At 59.4% G+C, this 17,834-nt stretch overlaps 5 protein-coding genes and 3 non-coding genes across 8 annotated transcripts; 2 read left to right on the plus strand and 6 right to left on the minus strand.

The window, feature by feature from the left end:
* Positions 1–1,119: 1,119 nt before the first annotated feature.
* On the minus strand, positions 1,120–2,010 carry A1Q1_04857 (delayed-type hypersensitivity antigen - related protein; the record flags this gene model as incomplete). Its single annotated transcript, XM_014323095.1, has 1 exon — positions 1,120–2,010. The coding sequence occupies one exon, from the start codon at positions 2,008–2,010 to the stop codon at positions 1,120–1,122; it is 891 nt and encodes a 296-aa protein (XP_014178570.1).
* A 3,763-nt stretch (positions 2,011–5,773) lies between these two features.
* On the minus strand, positions 5,774–5,862 carry A1Q1_t503. The gene has a single exon. It is a non-coding gene; the product is annotated as a tRNA-Lys (tRNA).
* A 1,081-nt stretch (positions 5,863–6,943) lies between these two features.
* A1Q1_t502 lies at positions 6,944–7,023 on the minus strand. Its single transcript has one exon. It is a non-coding gene; the product is annotated as a tRNA-Asp (tRNA).
* Positions 7,024–7,564: 541 nt separating this feature from the next.
* Positions 7,565–7,661, minus strand: A1Q1_t501. Its single transcript has one exon. It is a non-coding gene; the product is annotated as a tRNA-Glu (tRNA).
* Positions 7,662–8,303: 642 nt separating this feature from the next.
* A1Q1_04858 (uncharacterized protein) lies at positions 8,304–8,813 on the plus strand (the record flags this gene model as incomplete). The annotated part of the gene is made up of 1 exon (XM_014323096.1): positions 8,304–8,813. One exon carries the CDS (start codon positions 8,304–8,306, stop codon positions 8,811–8,813), a length of 510 nt encoding a protein of 169 aa, XP_014178571.1.
* Positions 8,814–8,951: 138 nt separating this feature from the next.
* A1Q1_04859 (uncharacterized protein) lies at positions 8,952–14,138 on the minus strand (the record flags this gene model as incomplete). Its single annotated transcript, XM_014323097.1, has 13 exons — positions 8,952–9,505; positions 9,556–10,050; positions 10,113–10,359; positions 10,408–10,834; positions 10,894–11,301; positions 11,346–11,520; positions 11,672–12,009; positions 12,074–12,894; positions 12,946–13,177; positions 13,321–13,582; positions 13,629–13,740; positions 13,787–13,933; positions 14,046–14,138. 13 exons carry the CDS (start codon positions 14,136–14,138, stop codon positions 8,952–8,954), a joined length of 4,311 nt encoding a protein of 1,436 aa, XP_014178572.1.
* Positions 14,139–14,922: 784 nt separating this feature from the next.
* On the plus strand, positions 14,923–15,838 carry A1Q1_04860 (uncharacterized protein; the record flags this gene model as incomplete). The annotated part of the gene is made up of 4 exons (XM_014323098.1): positions 14,923–15,006; positions 15,115–15,210; positions 15,388–15,534; positions 15,665–15,838. The coding sequence occupies 4 exons, from the start codon at positions 14,923–14,925 to the stop codon at positions 15,836–15,838; spliced, it is 501 nt and encodes a 166-aa protein (XP_014178573.1).
* Positions 15,839–16,004: 166 nt separating this feature from the next.
* A1Q1_04861 (uncharacterized protein) lies at positions 16,005–17,656 on the minus strand (the record flags this gene model as incomplete). The annotated part of the gene is made up of 4 exons (XM_014323099.1): positions 16,005–17,188; positions 17,245–17,251; positions 17,310–17,464; positions 17,587–17,656. 4 exons carry the CDS (start codon positions 17,654–17,656, stop codon positions 16,005–16,007), a joined length of 1,416 nt encoding a protein of 471 aa, XP_014178574.1.
* Between the last annotated feature and the right edge of the window lie 178 nt (positions 17,657–17,834).

Below are 17,834 nucleotides of genomic sequence, written 5' to 3' on the forward strand. Positions count from 1 at the left end.
GCGTCAGGTAGTGCGGCGGTGGATGTCGGGATGCAATGGGGAGAAATGAAGTGGAAAGGCGATTGACATGGAGGCGCAAAGGAGTGTGTCAATGAGAAACTGACGTGGATCGTGTGGGTGCAGTAGTCCCGTTAGTGCATGTGTCGTTGGGCGTTGCCTGGGAGGTGTAACCACTCCTGATCTTCCAATGTTACACACATGTCACCCGTCACCGTGACTCAACTTTTGCCACCCAGCCAGCTGCAACTCTCTTCCGTCCTTCCCTCATTCCTTTCTTCCAAACGTCAAAGCAGTCACTCTTGAATCCTGCTGCATGCCTGCCCCACGGGCCACCATGCGGGCATCGATACGCTCACCACAGTCCGTTACGCGCTTTAGTATCCCTCAGTCTGGACGGGGCCGAAGACACCCCGGACTCCACACGCCGAACTCCACGGTTCCAGGCTGACGGCTGCGATGCAAGCGAGGGTGGGTAGCTCCATCGAGACGAGAGCCTGGCACTGCAGGTTGAGACCATAGTTGAGGTGGGCCAGTGGGGTGAGTATCTGACTGCCGCGGATGTTCGATAATCAGCAGAACAGCAGACAACAATCCGGCGGCCGCACTCATGCTCTCCCAGCGGATCCTCTCCAGATCCAAGGCACGAAACGAGACACAGCTGGACAGCAGACCAATACGACGGGCATCAGCCTACATACCGCATTGCCAGCGGTGCACGGCCAGTAAGCCACAAGGCACTCACCTGGGCTTTTGGGTGCTCTGGCCATGATCTAGTCGTGATAGCACAATTGACTACTCACCCATTAAATGGGCGTGAATTCACTCCACCCTCCCGGAAAGCACCGGGAGCTTCAATTTGTCGATTGATGGGACACCTGCCGGCGACGGATACGCGCACGCGTAGTTCGGACGCAAAGCGCAAACTGACAACACATGCCCTGCCAGGTGTGGCATACTGGCCTGCAAACTTCCATTACCACTGTCCGTATGGAATGACATCGGCGGGCCGCTCAAGGCCTCACGCGTACACTGAAGATACAATTATAAGTCTATGGTGGGTCTGCTGTCTGCTTATGTGCCTCTGGGGCTTTTCGATGGTTGCATTAGGGTGCTCAGAGCTTAGGCGGTGGGCTCGCAGACGCCGTTGCTGAGGGCGAAGCCGCGGCGGCAGCGGGAGACCTGGCACTGTCCGAGCTTGCACGAAACGCTAGTGCGGTCGACACCAGGCAGAGCAGTGCAGTCAACACCGGTGGAGTTGGTGTTCTCAGCGCCGTAGACGCCGAAGACGCAGCCACCGCAAGACTCGAGCTCAGTCTCGGTGCGGAGGCACTCGTAGCCGTCGTCGGCGTTGGGCGAGACCTGGCAGGGCTTGAAGCCGACGGGGCAGAACGGGTTGGCATCGAGGAGGGCCTGGGCGGCAGCAGCGCGCTCGTGAACAGCACGGCGGGCGAGACCAGAAGCAGCCTCTCCGGGGGTGTGCGACTGGATGTAGTAGTTGTTGCGGCCACACGTGGTACCGCCAGAGGTGACGGGAGGGTAGTTGGCGCACATGCACTCGTAGTCGATGCCGAGGAAACCAGCACCACGGGGGCGGAAGATGGCGTACTTGGCCTTCCTGCAGGCCTGGTAGCACGAGTTGAGGTACAGATCAGCGCCCTTGTACAGACCGCTGTCGCGCGCGTCACGGGCGAGGTTGTCAGAGCAGGTGACATCGTCAAAAGTCGTCTTGAGGGCATAGGCACGGAAATCGCTGCACTGGTCCTTGTTGCCGGGGCCGACAACAGCGCGGGACGCCGACGAGTCGACCGAACAGAAACACCAGTTGGTCGACGCCTGGTAGAAGCCGTAGGATTCACCCCTGTTCTTGCAGGTGTCGAGACACTCTTTCTCCGTCGCCTTGGGGAAGGTCGGGACGGAGATGCCGAGGCCGAACAGGTTGTTACAGCCGATGTAGGAGGCAGCGTGGGCCGAGCTGGCCGCGAGGGCAGCAACGACGAGGTTGGTGAACATGATGGGGTGGCTACAAGTAAAGAGAGTGAGGGCGAAGACTGTGCCGGAGTCTAGTGCCGAGGGAAAGGAATGAAGAAAAACGAGAGACTTGCTTGCTGGGGGAGAGGAAAAGGTGTGTCTCCCCTTTAGCTATATACTGATTCCCACAGACGACGGCGAAGAAAACAGAGGGGTCAGAGAGCCCACATGTTGATCAGACCGGTGAGCACGCTTGAGACCCATGCCGTCAGACCCTCTCTGCTCGCGGCCCTCACACCTTGGCAAGCCAGACGACTACGACGTAACCGAGGAGAAAATCCCCGGACATAAGCCACCTGATCACCTGAGTCGAACACCGCCCAAGGCAGAACCCTTGCAGAAGTTTGGAGGATCGGATGCAGAAGCGGCAGTCGAAGGACAGGTGTCAGCAAGGGGGGGCAGATGCCGCCGCGGTCTCGTAAAGGGAAGTCCTTCTGAACAAGTCCTGGCACGGGAAGTCTGAGGATAGGAGCAAAGCAGTCAGTCACCACCACTCTTCGTTGCCGCAACGGCTGTAAGCGGTTCCCCGGCTTGCAAGCTACATCGACTCTGGACTCAGTGAGCCACTAAGTGCACCCTTGGATCATTGATTACGTTCGGGAAGCCTTCAGGCCTTCGACGACCCTGAGTGAAATAACCATGTCCTCATTATCCTTATCGTCCGGAACATCCTGACCCACTTCCTGAGGATGGCCGTGGCCCAGGCACGGCAAGCCCGAGTCTTTTGTTTGCTCGACTGAGCGCGCAAGGTCAGACCGGGCCGGCCCAGGTTGGATCAGGCATGTCTGGGGCCGCTTTGCGCAGCAATTAGGGACTGCTCGCGGAAGCTCGAGATCTCACCAGCTCTCTTGAGCCGGAAGTCACCAGGAGAGGCTGCCTGCCATATGCCGGAATGGGCCGCGCGAAACCGATGCCGGCGGAACTGAGCACGCTGCACGCATGCGGGCATGCTGTCTTGTCAAAATCCCCGGACCCTCAGCCTGACTCTCCTTAGGCTTTCCGCATAAAATGACGATGCTGTAAAACACTTTCACGCGCACCCAGGCTGCCTAGACGGGACAAACATCTTTCAGGTCCCTCAGGTTCTGCCAGGTCCAACCGTCGATCTTGGACACATTGACGCCTCCAAGCCACCCGGCATGCCACCCTCATGCTTGTGCCCAGGTCATGTCCAGGTCAGGTCCAGGTTATGTCTACATCCTGGGACGGATCCTGACAGGCATACCTTACAGATCCATCCCCCACCTCAGTTCTCTGCACCGCATGAGCAGCCAGTTGCACACTGCAAAAGTCGGCTGTACGTGATGCATGCGTTACCGGTTGCCCGCGTCGGACTGCCGCCGTGAGTCCGGCGAGTCCCCCGTCACCCCTGAGTCTCCGAAACTGGCAGGTCAACTATGAGCGCAAGACTGAATGGAAACCTCAAACACGCTAGCATCACCGAAATGCATCAAGCCCCTCCATCCCCATCAGTCCCCAGTCTCCTTCAGACATTGCCCTACACGCCGAACGGAATGCTTCAATATATCCATAGATCCAGAGCGGACCGCCCCGCTTGATCCGCTCTTCACACATTCGCAGGATGTAATCTGACGGACACTACGCAAATTTAGCTCGAGATAGCGCAAGTTTTGCTCCGTAGACGTCCAGGTCTGTGGAGACTCAACAGACTAAACTTGATCACTCTCCGGTATCAGCCTGTGAAGACCAATACGCTCTTGGGTTCGTCTGCCTCGGCAAACAATACAATGCACCTGCACTACCCGCGGTCCAGCTGGCGTTGTGCCCTTGACCTAGTACCCTCTACAGAGCACATGTCGACGCAGACATGTGCTCCCGACATCGTGAGACGCCGCCGCCGCCACAGCGATCGGCGGGCTGACCACAGCCAAGCCTGCCCGTGCAGCGGAGAACGATGACGTCTCTAGCAAAGCAAGGATGTCAATTGTTTTGGGGTGGGCGGAACGTCAGCCAGTGTGGGCTGTGCATTTCAGCAGTTTCGGAGCTTCGCGATGGCGTTCGGTGAGGAGCAAGGTGACGGGATGCTCGCCGCCCTTGCTTTCTTCTGTGTCAAGCTCTGGAAGACCTCTGTCCGACCTGGTGCCCCCGCAGCCTGATGTTCGCCAAGGTGGTGATGCCGACATTCCGGAGCCCAAGCAACAACGTGCTGACGCGTCAACGGGGAGCAAGCTCGCATGACGGTAACACACCGCGCGCGCCGTGCATGCGGTCATCGGTACGTAAAGCATCCAGACGACCCTTTGCCTTCGGTCAAGCCCTCAAAGGAGGGAGGGCGTGTGAGGCAGAGCCGAGCAGATGGTTAGACCCCTGAGGGCCGTACTAGCGTGTGTGTGCATCTGAGGCTGGCTCGAGAGCGCGTCCCAGACTCGTCTTGAACGTGCCCTCGGTGGCCCAAGATTCGCCGGAAGGGCCGTGTCAGGTCGGAGTCAGGTAGACCCACATCTCCATCCCGGCCTCAGGCATCTTCAGGTGTCCCCCCAGGGTGATCAAGGGCTCTCCACTTCCTTGCGAGGATTGCAGAACCCGCCTTCCTGAACCTGTCATGCATCACATCGAGCGCATATAGTAGAAGTACGGTCCGCTGGTGTGTCTCGCAGCTGCGGCAACCAACCCGCCCAGCTCCAGCTGGTTCGGCCGCCGCCTGGTTCCCGTGTTCGCGCGCTTCGGAGTGCTGTACACCCACCCACTTGCATTCCACACCTTCTCGTTGTCCTTGCTTCCGACCTCTCACATGCAGTGAGGTGTTCGCGGCATTTACAGGCGATGGAGGCCGTTAGTACCGGTATCTCCCGCTCCAAGATGCACAATGACAGCACACGTAGACAGACCACGAGCACTCAATCTGAAACACACCCAGCACTTGTCACCAGCCAGCAGCCGTAGCGCGACCCCACTTCGTGTAGCCTGCGAGTAGCCCGAACGTGGTTGTCACTCCGGCCGCCGTGAGCGGATTGTCTGGGAAAGCAAGCCGTGCCGAGGCAGGTCCTAGCTAGGCCAGCTGACTGCATCTGAGCACGCTAGGTCTCCTCCAGCCACAGAACGCGGCACATCTCGCTGCAATTGACATTGCCGCACAGCAATCTGTGCGCTAGGAATGTTCTTCGGAAGCCACTTCGCGTCCGACTGCTCTCTTATTCTCTTGTCGATCAGTTGCAGGGTCGAGTAAGCTTGATTGATGCTCGTCGTACTCCCGCACAGTGGAACATTGCACACTCCATCGATGTGGGCAGTACGAGATGCACGGGTTGCTCGCAGAAGCCTGAGCAGGATCTGGATCGCTCCGCCGGCCATAGGTCTATATCCTGTGGGCCAGCTGGGATTGGCCAGTTGAACAAGCCTTTGATGCCCACATACCGCTGCCCGCAGAAGGGCGATCTGGGCGTCAGTCACCTTTGGCCGAGTTACATTGTATGCCCGGGGAGTGCTCGGTGAACATGGCAGGCAGAATGAATTCTGCCGCGGCTGGCTTGAAGCCACCCACCTCAGCTTGTGCCGGACCGGGCCTTAATATCGGGCCCAGAGTCTATCGCGTGCGGTCTGCAGACTGAATGGACTGAATAGCAAAGGCTTTCTGCTTCCGCAGGGTAAATTCACAAGTCGGCAGAAGTCCGGTGGAGGGCGACACTGCACCACGAAAAAGTTCGACCTCACGCGACCCCGCGAATCACTGTCGCTGTTCTGCAACCTCTGCACGTATCCTAGGAGCTCAGAATGCGAAAAAGGAAGCCTCGTATGGGGCTCGAACCCATGACTGTGTGATCAATCGGCTTGTTGCGTAAGAGTCACACTATCTACCGACTGATATAACGAGGCAATGCTCGAAAGCTGATGAGAGCGCTGTGGCCTCCGCGGTCTTACTCGTTGCTCAATCTTCTCGAGAGCACGAAGCCGAGCGCACAGCTCTTCTCTGTTCGCAAACGAAGGACTCAATGGAACCAGCAGGAGCGCGCTGCCTTCAGAAGAAGTTGTTGTGGACAAATCTGATAGAGGAAGCGGGTTGACGGACTTGGAAGTCCGCACCGCCATCAACCCAAGACGGCGGCGAATGCTGCCCGCACCTAGGGCAAAGGACCACATTGCCATCCCTGCCGGGCAAAGAGCTTAAGGGTAGTCACCATCGCCTTCCCGCTCACCTTCATGTCTGCGGATATTCAAGACCTCGCCGGCCCTGCCGAGAGTCGGCGAGAATGTGCCGACTGCACTTGAAGAACTTGCCGAAAACTCGCTCTCAATTCACGTGTCCCGAGGGTGCTCCATGAACGCTGCCATTACGAGAACACAGACACCGCGGCAAACTGGCCCCTTCTACTCCCTGCTGAATGCTGCCCCTGCTCTAGCCATGTGTTCCTCTTTGACCCTTGAGGGCGAGGCAGCGCCTCACGGATGAGTTCACTTCGAACTCAGCCGGGCAAATGGCCACATCGAGAGTACGTCACCTGGAGCAGTTAGCGAACGGTGAAGCTAAAGGGCTGAGTCGCCTTCCTTCTGCGAACCCGAAGTCCGAAGGAACCGTCGCGCAAGCCACTGACAGTAGCGCTACTTCCAGCATACCGAGCCGATCGAAACTGCGTTCATGACGTCGGGCACTTTGCCAGCGAGTCTATACTGTCCGCTCGCTGGCGGAAGACGCCCTTGAGGAAAGTGGAAGGCCGCTGAAGGTCTCATGTGCGGAAGGAGGTGGAGTGTATGGCTCATCGTCCGCGGACGGGACTTCAAGAGCCGCACCTTGATCTCGTCGACCGCCCAGCAGTAACGACAGACCTCCGGACTCCGTGTTCCGCCTACCCGCCCAAACTACGCAGCCACAAGGGATACTTCGGCCGCCAACACCAACACCCAAAAACATATGTCAGACCTTGCGTCCGATGCATAGGAAGGGTCCAAAAGAGAAGAGCTTCCTGTCGGAGAATCGAACTCCGATCTCCCGCGGTCTGTCATGACAAGCGAGCATACTAGCCGTTATACGAACAGGAAGAGACGATGTTTGCTTCTTCGTGGGGAGAATCTGCGTGGTTCGCCGCAGTCACGTGATCCTGTGGTACTAGTGCTGATAACCTCGTGTCTGAGCTGAGCTAAGAGGGGCATCTACCGCTGGATACTGCGACCACCACCGTCTACCATCTCAACGCCGGGTGTGAGTGGAATATTCGAAGCTCTCAAGCTGGCCAAGCATCAGCATTTCCCGCAAGAGACGAAGGGACGCCTCGGGTGGGCAGTCCTGAATGATAAGGGGATCGTGAGCCATCCTCGGCCCAAAACTACACCCACAATGTTGGAGATGCCGCACTGGCGAGTGCATGCTCACACTCCTCCTCGCTGTGCTGCTGCTCCGCACCCTTTCGAGAAGCTGTTCCCTGCCCACCAGACAGCTTTCCGTGGCAGCTGACCAGATAACAGCTCATCGAGGGTTCCTCTGACCACTACGCTCTACCGCCGCCGCCACAATGCTTTCCATTCCTCCCACCAAGCTGCCCAACCCTTGCCAGCATCCTCCGACGTTCAGTAGCCAAAAGAATTCTCCGCCAGGGAGTCGAACCCTGCTCTATCGCGCACTGCCGAAGCAATCTCTCGGACTTGAGAGGCGATTATACTAACCGATATACTAGCGAAGAGGTGCCGTAGGAGCTGTTGATGGTGAGCGGGCGGCTTCGGTGTTGTACCGTTGAGCAAATTCTCAGTCGTGAGAGGATAGGCCTCCGAAACGCATAAAGCAGGCGTTGCAGATGACCAAGGTAGATTTGGAGACATGCAAGGCAATATGAAGTCTATGATGGACGTGAACAGGCCCCTAGGAAGCGCGACGTTGCAGGTGGCGGCTGCTGTGACATGATGAACTAGACTCGCAAACGCCATAATCCGCCACACTTCCGGCAGGTTACGGGAGGCGGCAATGCGTTCGGATGCATGAAAGGGCAGTAAGATGTCTGCTTCCTCTGTACAGTTCAGCTTCGTGTTCGTAATGCAACCTTAAGCAGCGCAGTACAGGTAGGTGTGACGATCAAGAGGACACCGGTCGTCGTGTGTGGCGCACACATCTGGAGTGTTGGACAACCACTGCTTTGCAACGTCGCACATGTGCGCCAGTGTGCTGCACTCTCGCCCCGTTTGCACCGTACAAACACGAGCGTCCATTCCGAAGGTACATAAACCGTTGTCCTAGTTGTCGTATCATGTCCCTTTCTACAGCAACGCTCAACATCGTTCGAACCACCTGAAGCGCCAAACATCGCTTCGACTGCCCATTACACCTAAACATGAGCCCCAACAACCTCCCGCCCTACCTCATCAACCCCGAGCGTCTGCGCGAGCTCACCCGCGCCGAACCCCCTCCTCAGCCTCGACGCACGCCCTCGCCCCCAACAACCAAGGAAGTCCTGCACGTCGGACCCTCCCGCAGCTTCTCGGCCAGCGAGGCATCTGGCTGGGCCGCAATCGGCTCGACGGAGGACTACGGGTACGAGGAGCGCTGCGCGCTCTATGCCCAGCAAACGGCGCAGATTGGCGCCCGAGCCCCCGTTGACGAGTACTACGCCGCCCCCTTTGGAGATAGCTATGGTGGAGGCCAGGATGGAAGGTGGGATGGCGAGGGTGGACAGAAGTCTCGCTGGAACGTGAAGGCGAAGCTCAAACGCAAAAATGAGGTCAGGAAGGCTGAGAAGGCTATGGAGGGGAAAAACCTCGACAAGTGGCGTAAGCAGCAGGCTAGGGAGAGTGGAGAGGGAAGCTCGTCCAAGTGGAAGTCGCTGCCTTTTGGCAAGAAGTGAAGCAGCCCCTCAGTCAGTTTGGTCTCAGCAAGTCATTGAGGTGGATACCAAGCACCACAATACCACAATGGATGCCGGAACTCAGAACAACGAGTAGCGAAGACAACAGCATAGGATTAAGATATGCATTAGCGTTAATCAGAAGAAGTTGTCCATGTTGAACTCCATCGCGCCCTGCTGCACATCGTTCCGGAGCTCCTTCATGAGGTTTCCGACCTTCTTCTTCGGGCTCTGAGCAGGTGGCAGTCCGTCCTCGGCCTTCGTCTCGTCCTTCTTCTTGTCCTCTCCCTTGCCCCCGTCCGTGTCCTTCTTCTCGCCCTTGCCATCGGGCGTATCGGGAGCCTTGGGACTGATCGTGCCGGGGCTCGCGACCTCCTTGCTGAGCGGCGACGGGCCGTTTCCGTTCGCCTTCTTGGGCGGGTCGCCGAGCGAGAAGTTGGAGAAGAAGTCGTTCATGGCCGGAGGCGTGGGTGATGGGACGCGCGTGGGCGCCTCTGTTGGCGGCTCGGTACCGCTCTCCTCGAGCGGGTCCATGTCCATGAGCATCGTCTTCTCGGGCCGTTTGGATGTGAGAAGGAACGACTCGCGCCGCTGGCTCGTCGGGTGCATGCTCCTTGTTGGAGACGTGGAGGGACGGCGGCGCTTGGGGAACGTCGGGCGCGCGAACGACCACGAGCGCAGCAGGTCGAGGCCTAGCGGGTGGCAGCCTGATGTTAGCTTGCAGGAGGACTGCGGAGCTTACCCATGCGACAGAAGACGCGAGCATTGTGCAGTACAAAGTCGAACTCGAGCTTAGCCGGGACCTCGGACGTGCCCTTCGCGGTTTGCAGTGTCTTCGCCTTCAAGTGCTGGAACAGCAAAAGCAGTGACGGGTCGTCGTTGTCTGGGTTACCGACCTCCATCTTCGGGCTGTCCGGGTTAGACTTGGCCCAAGCATTCGCGACTTCGTCGATTGGGGACTGACAGTTAGCACACAACTCAATTGACCAACTTACGATTAGCACGCGAACTGCCAGGTCACGGCGCTTCAACATCCATAGCGTCCAGCTGCCGAGCCAGCGGTGACCTCCACCGAAGGCGAGGGGGAGCACAGTGTCCTCCAGCACCCAGCGGTAAAGTGGTCCATCCGTCCCGTTCTCAGTAACACGCGCAAGGAGCAGAGCGAGTTGCCAGTCGTTCAGCTGGCGGAGGCACACCGACATGGCATCCTTGGTAGCGCCTGCCAGCATGAAGAACGCTGCGGCGTACACTGTTGTCAGCTACTAAGCGACTTGTTTCAGCTGGAAGAAGATCACTTACGGAAACGCTTCTTGCTGAGGAGAGCATAGGCGTTCTTCATGGCCGCCGTCTTCCAGCGCGGAAGGTTGAAGTCGTTCGCGAGGAACTTGAGCATCATCGCCTGTTCCGGGTGACCTGGAGCTTGGCGCCAGAGACCATGGACGACCTGCTTCTTGCCAAGCGCGAAGAAGAAGAGCGAGCACCCGATGGGATCCCGGTCCTCAGAGGACATGAACTCGTTGCGCGCGACGACCTCGAGTTGTGATTTCTGTCTGTCAGCTCGGCGGAAGGACAGCTTGCAGCTGATGTGACTTACGACAGCCTCGGGCGAGCGGAGCCAGAGGAAAACGCCGAGTCGTTTTGCGTCCTGCCACAGCATCTTGCCGTTCTCGCAGCTTTCGGTCGCGGCCTGAAGCAGCACCTCGTTCGACTCGGAGTGCGTTGCCCAAACGATGTTGCGGAAGCTGATTTTGGGCCGGGGACGGAGCTGGTTCGGGAGTTCGACACCACCACGTTGCGGTGCGGGCGTCGTCGTACCCGAGGGACCAGACAGGCGGTCGTGGTTCACGAACATGCGGATCGAGATGAGGTAGCGCAATCCGCAAATGTCGAGCGATCTTCTTGAGCGCTCCACCTCCAGTGTCGCCTGGGCCAGGGCCGCCAGCGAAGACTTCTCGTTGACAGTCAGCGGCATAATGACCGGTCCGTCGAGACGGTCAACGAGGTCAGTGACGAGAGCTGGACTGAACTCCTCATCGTACTCCTCCCTGAGAGTTAGCAGTTCCACCTTGGAGCAACTCACTGTACCATCGCAGGCGTGACCGAGAAGAGGTCCGAGTAGTCCGGACGCGACGCCTTCGAGATGACCTGAGGCGGGGCGTTCGTGCTGTGGAACTCGAGCGGATCGAGGCGCTGATACACGAGGCGACGCTTGCCCTCCTCCTCGCAGTACTTCAGATCCTTATCCAGCTGTATGAGGATACGCTTGACCAGATCGATCTTGTCCCACAGCAGGCACTGCATGAGCTGCGTCGGCTGGTAGTCCCACAGCGGGCCGTTCTCGTGCGCTATAAGCTGGAAGATGTCCTCGGGCGTGTCCTCGTGATCGTCGTCCTTCGCCTCCAGGAAGCGGCTGAAGACGTAGATCTGGTTACCGGTTGCAACGGCGAGGGAGCCGCCGGCAATCCAGATCGAGTCCGCTATCGGAACACTCGTGTACCTGGTGTCAGTTGCAAGCGCACTCAGGAAACTCACTTGGTCAGATCAATGGTGAGGAAGGCCGCCCATCCGGGCATGACAGTATCGTAGTTCATGCGCTGCTCGCAAACGAGGATGACGTGATGCTTGAACCCGACGGCGAGGACGGACTGCAGATCGGACGTTGTCGTCCAATCCAAATCTTGGATTACATTGTCGTGTCTGACGTCAGCTAGAGCTCAACGGCCAGCTCACCCCACGTCCCACTCGAACTCGAGTCCAGTGGAGAACTCGGACACATCCGAGTCCCAAATAGTCATCTCTTGCTGGCCGTCACTCTGCTCACAGACTGTCGTCAGCTCGGCAAGGGGCGAAAAGCTTACCCAGTACAGTCTTCTTCCTACTGCTACACCGCGCGTTGATGACATTCTTCCGCTCGGTGCGCACAACGCTACTGCGCGTCCAAGCGGCGTTGGGGTCGTTTCCATCGACCTTGGACCGGCGGTGGCCAACGAGGTGCTGGCCGAGCTTCGGGGTCCAGAACTCAATCACACCCTCATCCGTCACCGTCACGACCATGTCTTGCAATGGCGTGTCGGTCTCCCAATCGACGGTGGACTGGTGCCATCCCATCGGGTCGACAGGCAGCACGAAGCGCGGCTTGCCCCCGCCCTCGATGGGCAGCGTCGAGTTTGAAATCAACGTCACGATCGGCTTCTCGCTGCGGTAGATGTACGAGTCCGAGTTTCTGAGGTCAGTTGTACGAACGAATGTTGTCAACTTACAGTGTGGACGTTCCCTGTACCGGCGATGCGTCGGGGGAGTGATCGAAGCGACGACTTGAGCGGGAGGGAGTGGCGAGGGGAGACTGTGACAGCTCCGTATGTGGCGATGTTGGGGCGGGGTCAATGCGCCACACCCACGTCTCGCCGCTCTCGGCGACAGCCAGGATGACGGCTCTTCTCGTCCTTCGTCTTCGATGGCTGTATCCGTCATCGATGTCCGACACAGCAAGGAGGAACTTGATCTCGTCGCCCTCCTTAGGGTCGAAGTTCGGCATTGGCACCGGTTCCGTCGGTGTCCCGTCTCCCGGGTCGAGGTGCTGTAACACCACAACGGGACCCCTCTCGGGATCCTTGTAGTACGAAGCGACGCCGCGACCTTTAGCGTAGATAGCATACACAATGGGCGACGCCGGCGCCATCCACTGTCCCTTTCCGACAAGTGCCGGCGTCGTGATCGAGTTATGCGGCACATTGCCAAGCTTGCGCTTCTCCCACGTGCCGACCTCGCCATCCTTACCGATGGCGAGCAGGCCGCGGCCGTTCGGCGTGCGCACAAACTCCGCAATGTCCTGGGACATGAGCACATTGATGGCCTCGGCATCCCTTTCCTTTGTCGGTTGCAGGGACAGGTCGTCCGACATCATGACGTTGACGAGCGACAGGCGCAGCGTGCTGATGTCCTTGAAGCCATCGACCGGAGGGAAGCCGAGGAAGATCGTATCCGTCGCGGCGTCTGAAACCAGACAGCCCTGCGCCGACCAGCCGGCCGAGAAGCCAACGTTGATGCTTGCCAGCGCCTCAGATCGGATCAGTGTCGGCGGCTTGCGGTCCAGGTTCTGATATTAGTTTGGTAAGGCACCGGAGCAACTTACGAGGATTGCGCGCAAAGACACCGTCCCGTCCGGCCCGAACCAGACCGCGACGTCCATCTCGTTACACTCGAGGAGCTCGAGCGCCTTGGCTGGCTCGGCATCCAGGATGACTCGCTTTGCGCGCGCGTGCTGCAGTGCTGCCGTCGCCGCCACCTTCAACGTTGCCGCGTCCGGAACCCAGATCGTGCCCACGCGCGAGCACTTGCCCTTGCTTCCCTCGTGCGCGAACGCTCTGTGGTCCATAGCGTGCAGGAGCTGGAACCACGACGGGTCGTCGAGCACGGGGGCATAGATGCGCAGCACGGCATTCACGGTCGTGATATACAGCTGCGCGTCGCCGCTGATGTCAGCTCATCCGCGCTTGCAACAGCTCACCTAGCGACGGAGCGGAAGCCGAGCCACTCGATCTCGCGCGGCTGCCTCAGCTCCTGGGCGTCGCCGACTGTGCCCTTCCGGTTCAGCGCCTGGATGTATGCGCTGCGTCCGCCGGCGAAGCGCCACGCGACATGGGACTTGGAGACGTGCACGGCGACGAGGGGGTCGGCGGCGGTCGGCCAGCGAGCGAGGCGGTCCCACACGACAATGTCCGCCTTCGGGTCCATTTGCCACACTTCGACGCCCTTCTGTGTTCCGAGGACTGCCATTCCTGCCACCATTAGTTGTGGTAAGGAAGGTACACGAACCGTTGGCGTAATCCAGACTTGCGATCGGCGCTGATGCGACGACGTGGGAATGCTGCACCCACTTGTCTGTGTAGTTCCACAGCACGACGTGGATGCCGGACCAGGCCACGATCTGATGTCAGCTGGAAAATAGAGGAAGAAGCTGCGAGAGTACTCACCATGTCATCTCGCGCGACCACCCCCTTTACGTCTCGGCTCCCACTCGGCCCAGCACGGTGGGGCAGCGCATCCCACAGCGACAGCGTGTGCTTCAGCTGGCCTTCCTGGTCAACGAGGACCACATTAGTGGAGCTGGGGTACACCTGCTGTTAGCTTACTCAATTTGCATAGCTTGAGAGCGCCTGCTGCGCCGCAGCCTGCGCCGGATCGTCCCAGCCAAGACCTTCCTCGGGACGACCCGGACATCAGCAGACTCACAAAGGCAACGCCGTCCGCATTGACGCCAGCAATGGGGCAGGTCGAGTCCCCCCGCGGGCGGCCGGGGATGGCCTGCCGGAGCTTGAGATTCATGCGTTGCGAGCTGGCGGCCGAAATTAACTGGCGGTTGTGTCGGGAATCGAGCGTAGCGAGCGTGAGGCGACGAGGAAGGAGGTGGACGTCATGCCTCCACCTGGGGCGGATGAGGCTGGCACGGGAGCAGAAGTGAGCCTGACAAGCTGACGTTGCGGCATTCCTCGGACCCGGCTACCCTTGCTTATCGCTATCGATCTGATCTCCCCCCCCTCTTCGAGACTTACGGATGCGAGATATGGAATGCTGCTGTTGCTCTCTTCGCATCGTTGTGTGCTAACTGAGTCCGCGGACTGACGAGCTGACGGTCCACACCGGCAAACCAAGGTCAGTGTAACTGTGTGTCACAGTATGACGTAGCCATAGCCTCCAGATCCAGACGCTGGAGAGCAAGTGCTTAAGCGCTTCGACCAGTCTATATACACGACGCGACGCGAGTCGTTCATCGCGCTGTGGGGCAGCTGACGCCGACGGTGACGGTGAGTCCGCAAGCGCCAGAGCAGCGGCGATGGGAAGCCGCGATTCCGAAGGGCGACCCCCCGCAGGGCCCACCAGACCCGTCAGGACTGGCGCGTCAGGCGCTTGGCCGGGCATGGCCGACGGTCACTGTACGGGCCAGCTGGCGGGCCGCGGGCCGTAGCCATGACCGTGGCGTTAGCTTCATGGATTCATGGGTTCCTACCTCTCGAAATATAAAGCCGGTACCCGGCGGTCAACAACTCCCTCCTAGCTCTCCTTCTGCTATCCACCTGCACACCGGCACCTGCATCCAAAACAGACCATCATGACCACTGTCGGCCACGCCTTCGTCCTCCCTGCCAACTACCCCCTCGTCGGTGCTGGTGTCTCGGCCGTCCTGCTGCTGAACGTGAGTAGACTATGACGTCGGTGGGCCCGATCGTCTTCGGTCAACTCGCACTACCCAGCCGGAGTGTCATGCATCCTCCAGAGCCATGCTGACGATCAGCTCTACCAGTTCATCAATGTCGTGAGGCACCGCATCGCCGCCAAGGTCAAGTACCCTGCCGTTTACGCTTCCGAGGCTGAGGCGGCCACGGACCCCAAGAAGATGGTGAGTGCGGGTGGGCGAGCGAGCGAAGCGAGCGACGCCAGCTCTGTGTGCTCAGGCGGCCCAATGCGGAGCGCGAAGCGCGGGGTGTGGTGTCCAGAGCTGGACGCTCTCTCTGGTGTCAAGACTCCTGCGCTGCGGCTTGACGATGGTTTGACGGATCGCTGACACCTCCCACAGCAGTTCAACTGTGCCCAGCGCGCGCACCAGAACACGCTCGAGAGCGTCCCCTTCGTGCTCGCCGCGACGGCGTACCTGGGTCTCTTCCACCCCAAGGCCGCCACGGCCGGTGCGCTCTCCTGGGTCTTTGGTCGTATCTTCTACACCGTGAGTGATGATAGCGAGCATGCCACGCAGTGGTATGTGAGCGTGTTCCCTTCACTCCTCTTCAACCCCCGTACTTGCTTGAGCCGGCTGTCACCCATCAGCCGGGCTGGTATCGGCAGGATGGATACAGGATGAAAGACAGAGCAATCAGGCTAACGCCCAGATCAACTACTCGACCGGCAAGGCTGAGAAGCGTAACGCGGGCCCGGCCGTGCTCGGCTCCATCTCCATGCTCGGCCTCATCGGCGGTGTCGTCTACACCTCGGTCGTCGAGTGCCGCAAGCTCTACGCTGCTGGTCTCTAAGAAGTAATAGTTGGGATGCCATGATCTGAAGAAGTTTTCCACTCTACTCTCCACAACCGAACCACCGTCGACTGACCGACGAAGCACTGACCAAGTATGCCAAGTATGGTGCAAACTGACGAGAAGAGAGGACGCAGCAAGCAGAAATATACATTACAACAAGAATTTAGTCCACAACGCCCACGTCCAGCTCGTCGTCCCAGAAATCCTCGGGCAGGTCGCCCAGCTCATACTCGCCCGCCTGCGTGCCTTCCGGCGTGCCCTGCGTTTCTTCTGGCGTACCTCCCTCTATGGGCGGGGCATTGCGCGCTGCACGCCGCCTCAGCGCCGGTCCCAGGTCGACCACCCTGTAGCTGCCGGAGAGGACGTGCACTCCGCTCTTCGCTAGGATGAAGTCGGCACTCCCCGGCGGCCCATAGGCCGAGAAAACCTGGTGGATCCGCCGGATCAGGCTCGGTTCCTCGCCCAGTTGCACTCCGACACCCTCCGCTTCGTGCTGCCTCTCCCGACCCTGTTGCTGAGGCTCGGCAGGTGTATCGACTCGTTTCCGTTTCCTCGAGTCTTGAGCATCGGGAAACAGATCAGATAACGTGATGACCTTCCTGCGCCCCGTTCGCGCCAGCATGATCCGTGTGTTCACACAGTTGGCCCATACGATGCCCAGTGCTGCCTCCTTCCTCCCCCCCGCGGACTGGCCATTGAAGTGCCTCGCCTGCGCGGCGTAGAGCATCTCCGGGCCCGCCTTGGGTTGCTCTCCGATGAAAACGTCTGAGACCTGGTTCACGACCACGATGGCGAGGTGATACTCGAGCGCGAGGGCTTTGAGCCGGTCAGAGAGGGAGCAGAGCCGGCGCGAGCGCTGGACTAGCCCACCACCCGACAGCGATGTCTCGGAACGAAGGAGGGCCGCGAGACTGTCAAGAATCAGGAGACGGACCGGGGGCTTGGCCTTCTTCCGCGTACTGGCGCCGTTGACTCCGTCGATGGCGCTGGCCTCTGGGATGTCTTCCTTCGGCTTGATGTCCTCACCCAGCAGCGCTGAGCCTTCTGTCGTTCGCCTTGACGCCAGGAGCGGGGGCAGGAAAAAGCTGAGACAGTGCTCCAGACTGTCTGCGTCCGCGACGGGAGAGGTCTCCACGTTGTCCAGCATCTCGTCCAGGGTGGGGTTCGCCGGATCAGGATGCCGAGCGAGCATCGCCTCGCCCATCTCCATCAAACGTGTGGTCGCCAGTGGCCGCTCAGACGTCAAGACGAGCACGCTCCCAGGCGACGTAGATAGAGCTGGGAGCTGCGCCGAGAGGGCCAGAGAGAGAGTCAGGTGCGACTTGCCCGCCGCGCTGGGGTCAGCTCCTGTGGCACATCAACGCAGCTTGTGCATGGAGCACAGGCGTGAGGAGAGCACTCACCTCTCGCCTACAATCTCCGTAATCCCGCCTACCCGGCAGGAGAACGGTGTGCCCTCTATCCGCACCTCGTCTGGCTTAGGCATCTCGCTCGCCTTCCTCGCTTTCGGCATCAACGCCTTGTTCGCCGCATCGATCAACCCCTGTGCCGTCTTCTCCGCATCGATGCCACGGCCAAACTTGCGTGCGAGATCAGACTTGGACACGAGCAGGATATCGGACGCTGTCGAGATGCGAGCTGAGGTCAGCTACATCGCTGTGCGTGCTCTGTGGAGCTGATTGCGTATCGTTCGGACGGTCGGAGGGAGGAAGATGGTGCGAGCAAACTCGTTAGCGTACACTCACCACGGGAACATTGCCGTTCCTGTTCTGCTGTCAATCCCAGTTGCTCGGCTGGGAAAGAGGCAAAGGACATGTCGACATGGCAAAGTGAGTGGTTGAAGAAGTTGACGCGACTTTCGTCATTTCGACGCGTTTGGGTGGCCTTCCTCCACCTCCACCTCAGTCCAGTCAACCGGAATGTCAACCATTCCTGTATCCCGTCTCTTGGCGAAGTTGGTCTTCCTCACGCTTGCCTTCCTCGTGCTTCTCGC

The sequence above is a fragment of the Trichosporon asahii genome, assembly GCF_000293215.1.
Source record: "Trichosporon asahii var. asahii CBS 2479 unplaced genomic scaffold scaffold00070, whole genome shotgun sequence".
In the NCBI taxonomy this organism is placed as follows: Eukaryota; Fungi; Basidiomycota; class Tremellomycetes; order Trichosporonales; family Trichosporonaceae; genus Trichosporon; species Trichosporon asahii.